The sequence below is a fragment of the Erithacus rubecula genome (assembly GCF_903797595.1).
Source record: "Erithacus rubecula genome assembly, chromosome: 10".
NCBI classification, from domain to species: domain Eukaryota; kingdom Metazoa; phylum Chordata; class Aves; order Passeriformes; family Muscicapidae; genus Erithacus; species Erithacus rubecula.
Window position 1 is genome coordinate 17,962,879 of NC_136662.1, and position 14,846 is coordinate 17,977,724.

The window sequence follows — 14,846 nt, forward strand, 5'->3', positions numbered from 1 at the left end:
TTTTTTTTTTTTTTTGGTAAAACAAATCTTGTTCCTGATTCTGCTTGGCCCCAGCCATGCTAACTCGCATAATAGCAAACCCGGACACAAGGCTGTGTAAGTGAGTATGCTACCTCTGCTCTGAACCTTACAATACAAGCCTGCCAAGCATTAAATCCCTTTATAATTATCTTCTTTATATAACACTTCATGCTTATCATGCTTCATTGGGTGAGACGCTTGTTGGGTTAAAAAGAGGGTTTTAGAGACAAAAAGCAATTGTATTTGTTTTATTTTTCCTGTCTTCTCTTTACTCCCCTCCCATCTTGCAGCTTTTCAATCCAGCTGTTTTGAAACTGTGGTTCTGGAGGGGCTCTGGCACAGCAGTACAGAGGAGTGCATCAGTTAAAATTAAACAAAGTTTAGATTGGGGTCCTTGTGCAAAGAGACAGGCATGTGAGAGCAATCAGAGAGGTAGCAGTCTGTTGTGGAGACCCTGCTCCCAAGCAGACACATCCAGGCAGGAGGGGGGTGTGAAGCCAGGGGATTAGCAGAGGCCTAAAAGGGAAGGAGCCACGCTTAAGCTGGTATGTCAGAGGAAAACAGAAGCTGTTGAGAATTCACACCATAGGATAAGCACTATCCAGCCCTTCTCCACAGTGTCACACCACTAATAGGCTTTGATGGGAGACAAGAGCATCTCATACCAAAGACAGAATTAAAAAATTAACTAGAGGCATAAATGAACTAACCCTTTGTGTTCTGCTAAGCCAAGAGCATGATGTTGCTGGTGGGTCCAGTACTGAAGCAGCCTACATGAACTTGGGAAAGGATTCAGTACACTGAACTGAAGAATGGGATTGTCAAAGGCTGAGAAAAAGCTGCTGGGCTGTGCTGCTTGTGTCCAGATTTTTTTATTAGGCTTTACTCCTTTTCAGTAGTTCAGTAGTATGTAATACTGGGTTTGTACTGTTTACTGGTATTTGGTGTTGAAAGGATATGGAGATAGATGTTTCATTTAATTATGAAGTGAGGCTTTGGAATTACTTATCTGAGATGTCACAGTGGAAAGCAGACTGTTTGGCTGTGTTTCTTTATTCTGCTCCCTCTCTTAACTGCTGGAGAGAAGTTACATGTGCTAATAATGGTCTCAAACATTATAACCACTGTGCCAAACTAAAATTGTATCAGTGTTCAGTTCTTCACTGGCCAATCAGCAAGCTCAGTGAAGCAGGCTGTGATGTACAAGCTCAGACCTGGGGATAGGTGGTGTCTCTGTTTAGTGCAGCGTTGTCCAGAGGTTTGCTCTAGTTTCATGCCCTGAGGCAGTTTTCTATAGATTTTGACATCTTCATGTAGGAAAGGACTCTCAGTTCTGTTGAACCTGTGATGTTTCTAAGCTGAAGCATCTGCAAACCCAAGGGATCTGCTGGCTTCAGGGAAAGTGGGTTCTGCATCCCTGTCTCATAACTGGTGAAAAACCCAGGATGGAATTTCGTTCCTGTGTTGGGGGCGCGGTTTAGGCATCTTGCAATTTATGTCTCTTTGCCTGCCCCTTCTTTTCTTTTTTCTTTTCTTAGTTTCAGAAATGCTGTTAACTTTAATTTGTAGAGTTGCTTCCTGGGAATGAAAAATCGATGGGGGGCTATCGCAGTGTGAAATTCGACTGTCACTATTGAGCTATAGAGTTACCAAGATGTCTTAGAAGGTAAAAAATAAATCGTGGCCCAGCAAGTGCTCAGCTGTGCTATTTCAAAGGGGATATGAGGCTGATGGTCTGTTAGAGGGTACTTCAGTTAGATGGATGATGATTCCCTGTGAAATACTGGAGTTATTCCATAGGTAAGAGAAACTTTAGCTTATAAAACACAAACAACTGCCTTCTAGCAGACGAATTCTGCCCTTAGAAGTGTGAGCAGTTTGTCAGAGAGAAGACTCATCCCTAAAATTAGCCAGTTGTGTTTAACATTGTCTCTGATGGAGCATTGTGGATCATGCCATGTTCCTTCTGAAAATACTTTGAGGATGTGACTGTTCATTCACATCCCTTAACTATGCTGCAAAAATTAAGAGGCAGGGACTGACACTATTTTTTTAGGAAATGTTTGCGTGGTGCTCAGATGCTCTCAAGAGAAAAGTAACAATTATCTTTATGTAGGCTGCACTCCGTGTTTGGATTAAAATGTTCCTTTGAAGAGCAGAAGAGGGATCTTGTGCCCCATTCACTGCCAGTTTGCTGTCTCTCCTGCATCTGCTGAGGTGGTGCACAGGGCTACTGCTCTCCTTGGCACTCACTGACTGGCATGACTCAGGAAGAGTTTCTGGTGTGCCAGCTGCTGTATGACAACAGGATGGGTGTAATTACACCTCTTGGTAGTTTATGCATTTCTTAGGCTACTGTTAGTAAGTATAAATATGAAATAGTACTTGAAAAAAAGACCAGTTTTTTTAGTTCTCATTAAACCATTTCTGGGACAGCTGTAGAGGGGGTAATTAGGTAATTATTTGTCTTACACTTCCATGCACAGTTGCAGTACCATTGAGGGGTGGTTACTTCTGCAAGGAGGAGTGTTAAGTCACATTTAGTTGGAGCTTGATAAAGATTTCCCAAGGAATATGATGACAGAAGAATTCATTGTGCTTTCATATCTCCTTCATCTCTGTGACACAGAACCGAACAGTGCCTTTACAGAAACAAAGTAATAGCAAGTAATGTAATTATTTTCATATCCATGTAGATCTTTTGTTCCCCACTTGAGTGTGGATGCTTTTTCTAACCTTACACCTCATTGTTACAGGGATGTTACTTCATCCTATTTCTCCATTATCTCAGTTATCTTCTTTCTTCATGTTTGATGGTTTTGTCTGGAAAAAGCTGTTGTTTCCCAAACAGTTGCATAAGCATTCCTGCTTTTCCCTCAGCTGGCTCTTGACCTGTCCTTCCACTGCACTGCTGGTTTCCTTTTCTAGCTCTGGGACCACAATTGGTTATATGATACTAATGTGCCCTGGCCTCCTTTAATAGCCTCGTGTTTCTTTTTGAAGGCACAGTTACCTTAAATGATGCTAATTCTGATCCTTTCTTTCCCTGTAAAGGAAGCAGCAACAGTGTAAAAGTTCTAGGGCGGCAGCAGCAGTTGTAGGAAGCTGTCTGGAGGATGTGTTTTTGCACTGCCCTTGTGTGCCTCCAATCAGCAGTCATGAATGGAGGTTCTGGAAAGCATATCACCTCCACAGTAAAGCCCTTAAAAGGCTATAGATGAATCCAAGTGCTGCTGTAGTAGCATAGATATTTCCTGTTTATTTCAGTCGTTTGGATGGGGGCCATGGGAGTAGGAGACATTTATTTAATTGCTCACAGAGGCTGGCTGCAAGACTCAGCTGCATGTCCAACCTTCTGAGCAACTTTCAGCCCTAGGAATTTGCTATTCCTCTTTCACTTCATGGATATTTTATAATTTTGTGCCCTTACCATCCAGCCAAAGCTACCAATAATCCCAGACCAGCTCCAGGCCACAGTAAGATGACAAGGTACAGCTGCCATAAGTCTTCCAGTAGAAAAATAGACCTGTCTAGCTATACATGGAGCTTGGTCATAATCCAAACACGTTTACTTGTGGATGGAGGCAAGTGTCCGTAGGCTGGAACCTTTAGCCTGCACGCCTCTGCAAGGAGAGGAGCTGCATTTTCCATTTCCACCTCCTGCCTTTTGTGCCCCTGGCTTGCATTAAGGTGTAGAGACCTCAATACACCTTCACAGATCTGTCAGAAACACAATTGAGGTCTCCAGGATGACGGATACATTTGAAAAGTGAATTGCGATAGTAACGCATTAGATGAGTAATTATTTCTGTTTAGGAACGTTGTTTAGAGAATCATTTTCTGATTCAGCCTGTGCTGCTTCAACAAATCCTTGCTGCAGTAAACCACTTTTCCACAGCATGGCTTTTTTCTTTATCGCCAAAGCTGCTCCAGTAGAGCAATGGGATTGCATTTATTTTCTCTTTGGAACAGGGAACATAGTCTTTAAATCTAATCAGAATGACCTATGCATTCTTTCTCCCAGCTTTCATGTCGAACCATAATTGCTCAAATGGCACATTTAAAATTTTGGCGCAAGCTCAGACTTTCGCTCGCCGCCTTTTTAAATCAGTCCCAGTGGCCAGTGGATGCTGCATGGCCCTACAAATGCATCTAAACATGCTGACTCCGAGGCTCCTTCTATTCTGAATGATCAGCGGTGCCATCTGTCTCTGTTTTGATTGGGGCTGGGCACATGTGTCCCAGCAAAACACGGGCCAAAAAAAGGGAAGGGAAAGAGCCAGCGCCTGAATTTACTTCCCGCTTCTGTAAAGACATTGTTGGTTCTGTGTTATGGAGGCGGGGGAGATATGAAAGCAAAATGAATTCTTCTGTCATTAAATTCTTCAGGGAATCTTTACCCAAGTCCCTACTAAATGCAGCTTAAAACGCCTTCTCGCAGTGGTAAGCTCCCCTCAGTGGTATTGCAACGGTGCATGCAAGTGTAAGAGAAATAATTCCTCTGTGGGGAAAAAAAGAGACAACATTTTTGGTTTGCATCAAGATGAAATTAGTCAGAAGCAAACTCTGAATTTGGCAAGCAGATGCCAGTATTAACAAGTTGTGCAAGCAAGTATAAAATAGAGGCGCTCGTGACTGAGAGTGCCTCAGAGTCGTGTGTGTGTGCCCTTGCATGCACCCTGCTCCAAATTCACAACTTAGAACACGGAAATTAGAATGGGGAACATTGCATTATTCATAACTTGGCAACCAGAAGCCAGGGCACTTTGCCAGAGTAAACTATTCTCTATAATTACAGGTGAAGCAACATTCTTTAATATCTTACAATACAAAAACATACATTAATCAAGGAAAGAGGGCTTTTTTTCCTAGAGGACAATAAATTAGCATCCTTGCCAATTTCCTCAATACATGTGACAACGTTTTACAGGATTATAAGTCAGCCTCTTTAAAGGAGGTTAGTCTAAAAACAAATAAACCAAATAAATGAGATTTCTAGCTAAATAAAGGGGAAGCCAACTCCTAAAACATTGGTGTCTTGCCAGGAGATTTGCTTTTAGCATTGGCAGTCTTGCAGACCCTTTAGAGGGTCTGAACTTCACTTGGTGTGATTTGACATGGCTCTTCTGTAAACAGCTTTGCTGGGCCGTTTTCTACATCAAGGCATGCAAACCCCTTCTGCTATAACCAGCTCATCTAGTGAAATAAAATCTCAGTATATTGTGCCAGTCTGGTAGCCCACATGTTGTGGGGTGATTCACAGTCAATCTGCCACCAGTGCCTGACACTGGGCTTCTTCCAGAGACTTAAGATACTGAAAATGCCTGAGCTGTATCTGTTTTCTTTTAAAGAAAACATGGGGTTTATTTCATGGGGTTCAAAACAAAAGCAGTTCTTATTCCAAAAAGCATGAGGGTGTTTATAGTTAGTGTTTGAAACTCAGGTAGTGAGGGAGTTGCATTGAAGACAATGTATGAGTGAGAGCTGAGACAGCATCACCCATTCTGCAGTGCTCCTGGGTGTCACAGGGCTGTGCACAGCATGTTACAGGCTAGTAAAACAGAGTCCCTTCTCTGAAAGAGTTGCCCTCTCACCCAGATGTAAATTGGCTAGGAGAGAAGGCAATTGCATGATTGTGCACTGATGTTGGGGTCATTTTATCAGGTCTTGAAGATTTGTGTCCCACAAAGCAAGTACTGCACCAGGCTTTCTCTCCTGCAGTGTAGTAATAGTTATGATAATTGGCATCTACAGCTGAGGTTGGATATGGCCTGGGGCAATTTCTCTGCTCCTGAAATCTTACTTTAACTTGACTTTGCCTTCAAAGCATCGACCAGTCTGTTTCTAATATTTATGATATGTAAGCTGCTAGTGACACGACTTCTGCCCTTGGTGCAGAGAGGTGGCACGTGTGTTCTGCTGGGTTCTCCACTTTGGACAAGGGAGGATAAAGGCTTTGTTTAAAAATAAATACATCACTTTCAGGTTTGTCAGTGGTGCTGTTCATTTTCCTCTCTGCCAGTCTGTGTTTACAGGCATAGGAAAGCAAAAATAAATGTATGAGGAAGAGAGAAGGTCAGAATATCAAGAGTCAAAAGTAGCCCATGAAATTTTATTGGTGGTGCATTTAATCAGTGCTAAGTGTTTTTTACAAGGTACATACAAACAGTGGAATTGTAAAAATTTATGGAATACTGTGTACAGTGTAGCCATTTATGAAGAAAGGAAAATTTATATCCAGTTGAAATAAACCAAAGGGGAATGTTTTATGGAGACTCCACAACAGCAGGATACATCAAATGAGATCTGGATAAGATGAGGATGGGGTATTTGCAGGGGCTTCTTTGAGGTGTTTTCCTGCTTCTTCTGCAGCTAGCAGTCTGTATCTTTCTGTGGCTCTTAAATAGGCTGGATGCAGGGACAGTGTGGTGTTTGTGTTTTTTCTGTGCAGTGGAAAGGAAACACAAATGAGAACAGCTGCTACTGGTATCTGTGGTACAAGGCTCTCGCTCTTGGGCTTGTTCCAGTACAGCAGTTTCTTGTGCAGCCCTTAATATCCAGCTGGGAAGGGTTAACTGAAGCCAATCACCCTGACATCAGCATTTTTTGTTTCCTTTTTGGTCCAGTATTTTGTTGATGATAAAGCACAGACTTAGTCAATTGAGAGATTCCAGAGCTGCAGAATCAGAGATAATTTAATTAACGGAATTGCTTGTGATTGCCCACTGGGACAGCGGGTAGGAATTGCTCGATTTAATTTGGAGAAACAAAGATCACATGCATGCTAATGTTTAACAAATAACCAGTGGTTGGGTTAAAGTTTTTTAGCAAAGAGGGGGCCTGGCTGTTTCCCAGGGGAGATTTCTCAGGTGGCTACTGCTGCTCAAAGCTACAGATAGGTCCATTTTCCTCATCCACAGTATTTCTGTGCACTTCTTCTGGCCTTTTACCTGAACAAGGCAGGGATTTTCTCAGAGAAAAAAAGTATTCCTATTTTCAGTGCTCAGGGAAGAATGCTGTGAATAGTAGAAAAAATTTGCATTGGGCAGAAAGGTTGAAAATTATTATATGCTGTCTGCCCAGTCTCACAGACTTGCTTCTTGATACCCAGCATCCTTAAGTGTCACTGCCAAGGTGTGGAAAACGTAGCCACAAAGTCCAGGGAGAAGTACAGGACCCAGCTTCTTCCACAAGGAGCCCTCCCTTCCTGTTTTTGCTCTTGTATAAACATTCTCACTCAGGTTGCCGTGTGTGTGGTGGTGTCACAGCAAGTCTCTACTCTACTCCAGGATGGAGGTGCCCTCTTGGTTTGTCCTCAGCCAGGGAGGACAGTTCAGGTATCAGGCCTCTCACACCTGCTGGAGAAGCATGAGCACTGGGGCTCAAGGTATAGCTCTTGGCAGCAGTTGTGCTCAGCAGGTCTCTCTGGAGGCTGATAAATGACGTTATCCAAACACGTCGAATCAGAGCGCTGAGGTGCAAAATTGTTAAGAGTCCTCCTGCATCCAACATGAGGTCAAGGCAAAACAGAGAGCCAATTCCTTCTCTGTAATTCCCTCTGCCTCACTTGGCAGGCTAACTTGTACACAGCCTTCCCCTGTCCATGGCACTTGGCTTTCTGACCCTCACTCCACCCTGGCGTTACCCTGGAAAAATTCTGCCCAAGGCTGCTCCCAGCTGTGTCCAGGCAAGTGCACACAAGGTGCACACACAAGAGGGAATCCTGAGGGAGTTCCCAAGATTGCTGCTGCAGGAAGAGTTGATCCTAAGCGATGCTTATCTTTAGGATACAAGCAGCAGGTTGACGGTAAAATGACACTGAATGGAATGGCATGTGTCCCAAGTGCAGTGGCCACCACGGGAGCCAGACACATGGGAAGTGACTCTTGTCTTTATTCCATCCCTGGAGGTAGTTTCAGTTTCCTTTATTTACTAATGTTCTCCCTATTTCCCTTGACCTCATTTCCTCCAGCTTTTCCGAAGCAACCATGCAATTATCGCTCACTTTGGGTTGACCCTTGGCTGCCACATCCCTTGTTGCTGCTGCTCCGAGAGGTTTTCCTGAAATCTCAAGTGCAAAATATTCACTTACGGCCAAAACTCCTCTCTGCCATGTGAAGCAGGAGCTGTGTCTTCAGCACTGTGCTGTGTGTCAGGATTTGCCCTGTGAGCTTGCTTAGCAGGGAGAACATGGAGTTCAAATTCTGTCATAGCTGAGCTTTGATCAGTGCTGGGAGGCAGCACAGTGGCTAAAGCTCCCTCTCTTACCAATGTACCCCAGTCTTGTTAATAAATGTATATTTAACAATGTCTGGAGCGTATGAAGTGATAATAACTAAATCAATACCTCCCACATTGATTGTCCAGGATCCCTACAGCGTGACGCACGCAGCGGTGCGGTAATTTTCCAGCTAACTAGCACCCTGATCTACAGCCCTCCTATTGATTGGCCATTGTATCAGGCAGCCTCTGAGCATTATTGCTTATACCTCTATTCAGCCTCCTTTTCTGATTCATTCATTTATTACTGGACAGGTGCGATTATCTCAGAGACTTTCCAAAATTGGCCAATGGGGGTCAGCTGTTTAAATTTCTATAAACAAACCATTTTCTATCTTCTCTAGTTGTTGCAGTGGCAAATTTTTCCTTTTCAGGTTTTGACTGTTACTGGGCTGGGACTGGGGAATGAACAGGCATTTTGTTGGTATCTGCTCAAGGAATCAACTTTTCCCTTTCCTTTCTGATTTGCCCACCCATCTGAGGAAGACAGGTAGCTCTGCAGATAGTAAAAGGATAATTTAGCAAGGGTTGAGGTTCTCCTTGCCACCTGCTTTGGGCAGGAGTCACATTCGCTGCCTTTACAGCTCCAGTGCCCTTGTGTATGCAGGAAGGAGAAATGGATTCCATGAAGTCAAATTCAACTGCAGTCTTCAGCCAGCATCAGTTCAATGGTGGGCCAGACTGAAAGAGAAACAATTTTCTCAGCCAACAATAATCTTCAAGCTATAAATAAATAAATCCTTTTCTTCCTTGGACAAAACTAACACCTTTCTAGACTTTCTTTGAAAATACTAGCAGCTCTTCCTTGAGAGTGAGAACTCAAGCTGGGATATGGCAATAATTTATACCAACGAGTAGGAGCAAGTGGGTGTTTTCACAGCAGGGTGCATTGTCTCCTACTGAAACTCTTTCATCTTACTCCAAAGAATATTTATGGATTCCAAGACTTGAATCCACAGTGTCCCTGTCCCCACACAGTCCTCACCCTCTAGGCTATCATGGGACATTTGTATTTCTTTACCATTTTTGCAGTTTTAGAATTGTTACCATTTTCTGGCAGCTGTCACTTGCAATGAATCTCCTTCTGATGAAGATCTGAGTTAGGTGATACAGAGTGTGTCTCATCAGTACAGAGGTGGGAGTGAAGCTGAAGGAGCTTTGTAACACTGATAGTTAACATACACATTCCAGCAGCTTCGCTGTATTCTGAAGTGTCATGATTAGGAAAATCACCCAAGATATCTCTGACTAGTTCTGTTACCAAAGCCTTGGGAAAAGCCATCAGAATCATCTTGTGGGAGATCCCCCAGGTTCCTCCCTGCAGTGCTAGCAACAAGTGACTAATGAACAAAGGAATGAGTGCCTGCCTGCAGCGAGAGTACTGAGATTGCAGCTCCCTTTACTGGTTGTAGTAATTCCACTAGGTCTGTGCTTCAGCCACCTGTTGATGAATCATCCTCTAAAAAGGTAGAAGACATAGGTGCCACTGTGGGTTATCTTGTGATTGATTATGCAGCTTCTGATGTCAGAATCTTCAGATTCTTCTGAGCTTGAGTCTGCTTGGAGATGCCAGAAATTCACTGATACATGTGAAAATTGTTGGTTTTGTTATTATTCAAGAAAGTAAGAGCCTTTATGTCAATGCTCTAAATCTTTTCTGGGGAATACCTGGGGGCCCCTCCCTATGCCTGCCTGTGTAGAAATTGGATTTTGCAGCATGCTGGAGTGATGCATCCTGGTCTGTAATGCTCCCTACATTTCATTTGCTAAGCATTGCTGTCTACCCTTGATTTTAGGTTGGCAAGTTGCTCTTTTCACCAGCCTTGCAGAACCATGAAAATACACTTGCCTGGCCTCAGCACAGTGCCTCTGTGACAAAGGAGATAATGCTGCCCATCAAAAATGACCCTAGGAAATGGGAAAGCTGAGATTGTAAAGCTTCCTTTATAGCCACCCTGTTGGCACTGTGTCCAGTGCTTTTGGTTTCTCCATTCTTTCAGTATTAGAATCAAAAAGCTGGGGCTTTCATTAATATAAGCCATTGTGTTGATCCTGTGTAATGAGCTGATTTTGCATTTCACGAGGCTGATGGCCAGCAAAGGCCTCCATTCTCTAAGGGGAAGAACAGCTCCTATTGCCCACAAAAAGTTATCTCAGCAGCTTTAAAGCAGCATACAGAACTTTGTCTCAAGCATGTGGTCCTAAGTAATCTCTTAAGGGGCACAAGAAAAAACGCAGAAAACAAACAAAAAACCTCAACAAAAATATCTCTTCTTTAAATGTCTATGTCTTGCTCTGTATGAAGCTGGCAACCCCAGCAGTGGTTTTATTCTTTTGTGATGTGTTCAGAAGTGTTTAGAAAGACACTTTAAAGAATTCACACTAGGCTTTTCGGGAATTCTATTTTAACCCAAGTTGGATGTATTAGCTCAAAATATGATACCGTTTCCTGTGCAGTACCTGTTGTGAGATCCTCTTTCCCCCCAAACTCTTAACAGTCTTGTGTGCTCAGTGATGTTCACTGTTCACCATCTTTTGCAGAATTACAGAAGACTCTGCAGTGACAACATTTGAAGCGTTAAAGGCTCGTGTCCGTGAGTTAGAAAGGCAGCTTTCCCGTGGGGACCGCTATAAATGTCTCATTTGCATGGTGAGTAGCACTCCACTCGTGGTAATGAATCAGAAATGTCTTGGTGTCTTTGCCGAGCAGGGGAGAAGCTTTTCTCTTTTTTCAGGCAGACTGGAGGAAGTCATCATCAATTAGCCTTCCAAATTAAGGTCTTAACAACTCAAATTTCTGTACAAATTCGGTTGTTTCACTGGTATTTATAGCTGTCCCTCTATATCAGGGGCAAGAAAAGCCCAAATTCAGATGGCTTCCTGTAGAAAAAGATACCAGCATCTTTTTCCTGCATGTGCAAATTTAGGTACATAGAAGAGTGCAGAATCTGTGGTCAGAGGCTTACCTTCTCTGATTTGGTAACAGGGATGTTGCCTGAGCTCTTAGAAGTTGCCAGTGTCCTTGCTCTCTGGTGATGCTGTGGCCTTCCTCAGGAAGGGCAGCAGCTCCCTCTGATGGTCCAAGCCTGAAGGGCTCCACATCTCCTTTTGAGTTTGTGTTCTGCTGAGAACAGGACATTGTGCTTGGTAGAGAGCTCCCTCTGCAACCTCAGCTTTATGCACAGGCTTCTCTATCCCAGCCAGCTCACAACTTGAGGGTGTGGGAATGCAGTCCTTGTCACTCATCCTACAGAAGGGACAACAGATTGCTGCTGATTTTCAGAGGTTTGTTAGCAATGATAGAAGATACTTGAGAAGGAATGTCTGCTGGAATAGCAACAGCATTCTTGGGATGTAGTTACATTATTCCTGCAGAGCTGAGTTGAGATATGGGTTGATCTTACCCTGTCACTGATTTTCATATGATCTGGTAACTTTCTGATGAGAATAATGGCAGGTGGCCAGAGCAACTTCAGATGCATTTGCAATAACTGTGCTGAGCCAGGTCATCACTTGAGTGGATTATGGGCTTCCAATAGGAGTTCTGGGGAGTAAAGAAGAGGAATTGAAGGAGACTTTCTGGCACTTCTATACAAACATTACAAAAATACATCTTACATATTACACAAGTTGGTTATTTTAACCAAATTTTTTAGCAAAATGCAAGACAGTGTTGCCCACAAAGAAAGGCTTTTTTTTTGTTTGGATTGGTTTGGGTTTGGGTTGGGTTTGGGAGTGAAGAATCACTAGATCACAGCTATGAAAATAATCTGTTTGCTTCTTTTCCTTAGGACTCCTACACAATGCCCCTGACTTCTATTCAGTGCTGGCATGTGCACTGTGAAGAATGCTGGCTGCGGACTCTGGTGAGGCTCTTGTCTGCTTTCTTGTTGACTTCCAGCCTTTTTCCTCTCTTCTCAGATACTTTATTCTAGATTGCCACAGGGAAGGGTGCTTTTTGTTTTATTTTAAACAATCTGAGTGCTGTGCTTGCAGATTCCCCAATCCTGGCTGTTTAACACCCCACTCTAGCTTTGACATGAGAAAGTTTTGAGTCGTTGTGACCCAAGTGCTGTCCTGCCTCTTCCTTTTTCCTTCTCTGCTGTGGGAAGAACTCTCTGTCAGGGACTACCTTGCCTTTCAGTAATTTCCTTGGGAGCATCCATGCAGAGAGGTAAAGCTGTGAGAATGGAGGCCAAATCCACTGAGATTTCATGGAATAGATTGCTTCTCAGAAACATAATATTCCCCTGAAGGAAAGGGAATAATCTTCAGGAGAAAGGATATGGAAGGGAGTTTATATAATGTGAATGTATAATTTTTTAGGTTATTTGGAATAGCACTGTGTGGTTTTCAAATATATGCCATTCTGTTTAAAAGATTGGGAACTATCTTGAATATTGAATAGGTGACCCAGTAGAGTAGTAATTTATACATTTATTAAAGGACATCAGGTTAAAATTTAAGGTGTTACTAAATAAAGTGTTTTCCTGTGTTAAAACTGTGGGCTTTATAATCAGCCTTTAACATCCCTCTGCAGCTGATTTTCAAGCTTTCATTTTGTTCAGGCTGGGAGTGGAAAATAGCTAATTGTGCTTTCTAGTTCTCCTGTTAGCAAGATGATACAGTGTTGGGTTGCAAAAAATGCAAGGGAATGCCACTCCTAAAAACTTGTTCCTGGAAGGCATTACTCTACTTTATAAAACACGTTGTGTGCTTGGAATTACGATTAAGCTGATCATGCTTTAAATCCTGCCTTTTAAAAGTCTTGTCCAAGAAAAGTTACCAGGATGGTGAAGTGCCTGTGGGCTTGAGTACTAATAGAACTCAATAACTTGGCTATCCCTTGGGCTGTATTTTATAGCTCTTCAGCTACACCCGTCACTATTTACATTATACAAGCTTTTGTAAACATTTTAGCAGCATCTTATAAAAGACACGTTATGTAGCTGTGAGGTGTCTGGATGAATATGTGCTCTGCCACCTTTGCTAAGTAAAGAGTAATCTTGTCTTTCAGCAGTGCTGCAAGCACAGGATAAAACACTAATTTGCTCTTCATTTTCTTTACTCTGAAGTGTTTGTCCTCTCCTCACCAGCCTCAAGTCATCTTCTAAATCTGTGGTACCAATTTAAAGCTGTTTTTAGGTTCAGCAGCAACTTAGTTCAACTTCAGTCAGGTCCCTTTTTGGCATGTTCAGCAGTCTCAGTTGCTCATGAGAACATGAAAAGTCATTCCAGGTGCCCAGGGATTAACATTTCCCTTGCACTAGGGAAGCCATCTCCCCCTTAGAATTCCGTGAGAAAGGTGATGAAGCTGGCTGTGTGTGATCTACACACAGCTCTTCTGCTGACCAGGCAGGCAGGATGGGAATAGTCCAGCAAGACATCGTGTTAGGACTTGGCACTTGCATAGGGGAAGCAATTAATAAGTGACTTCTCATGTGTTCCCCAGTCCTACCTCTCCCTGCAGCCCCCAATTTATTAAACCAGGCCTTTTCACAAGGCATGCTTGCACTCCCTCTCCCATCTCAAAAAAATCTCCCAGCCTGTGTTCGCATGTTTCTAATGTAACCATTAAAATGTAGCCTGAAGACAGCAATAAAAACCCTGGAACGCCTTGGTGCTTTTGTGTCTTGATCAAAGTCAATGTGTGTAATCTCGTTAAGACTGCCCTCCTTCCCCCCTCCTTTTTTATGAATTTAATGGCATACAGCAGCTGGGCTCAGTGTTTAATGCTTACCAACCTGCATTGTTCTAATTAAGGTATCTCCTTTTATTTCGGGCACAAAAGAGACTCTTGTTTTTTTTAACAAGCGAGGAGCTGTGGGATAGTGTGTGTAATAATCGCTGCTGTTACCTTTCCCTGGGTATAAAGCTGGCTCCCCAGTGGGGTTGGGAGGAGGGAGCCTGTGCATGCAGCACACATGGAAAGACTTGGCTGGGGGAGAGGGGCAGCATTTTTCTTCTGTTGTGCAATAAACAATTTGTTGGAGTTAATAGGAGTTGGAGCAGGCGGGTTGTGTCAGGCTTCTGGCCCCTTTGGAACAATCTGGAGATCTGCCATCCATGCTGGTGGAAAGTCCCCTTTCTCCTATGCCTTGGTTCACATGCCCAACCAAGATCTAATATTAACTTAGAGCGTGAGTGTATCTGAGAGAGCAAGGATCATGTCCTGAACAAGGCCCTGGAACTGAAGGCTCAGAATGCCTGGCAGCACTTTTAAACCTCTGCAGGGTATTGAAGACAGGGTGAAGTTTGATGCTCACATGTGTCTATGGACCAAAGGCTTAAACATTTTATAGGATACAGTAGTACAATGATCTGAGCATCTGACTTGATAGTGTTTAGGGCACTGATTAGGATGGGATTTTAAAGTGCTTAGACTTTATGCAAATGACATTTTTTTTACTTTTGGCTCTTGATGTTCAACTCCAAATTATAACTGTTCTGTTGTAAGGGCAAGGAAGAGACTTTTAAACACTAACTCTACAAATGATTTCTGGACTCTCTAGTATAGGTATAATTAATTGCACTGGAGCTCAGTA

The 14,846-nt window shown here is 43.0% G+C and overlaps 1 protein-coding gene across 7 annotated transcripts in view; it reads left to right on the forward strand.

Annotated features, from left to right (window-relative positions):
• The window catches only part of RNF220 (ring finger protein 220), a 214,277-nt gene that overhangs the window by 191,565 nt on the left and 7,866 nt on the right, over positions 1-14,846 (forward strand). For all 7 annotated transcript variants that reach the window (XM_079313909.1, XM_079313908.1, XM_079313910.1 and 4 more), the window contains 2 exons: positions 10,843-10,951; positions 12,093-12,167. In XM_079313909.1, coding sequence (XP_079170035.1) covers positions 10,843-10,951; positions 12,093-12,167 — 184 coding nt within the window. The remainder of the gene's footprint in view (positions 1-10,842; positions 10,952-12,092; positions 12,168-14,846) is intronic.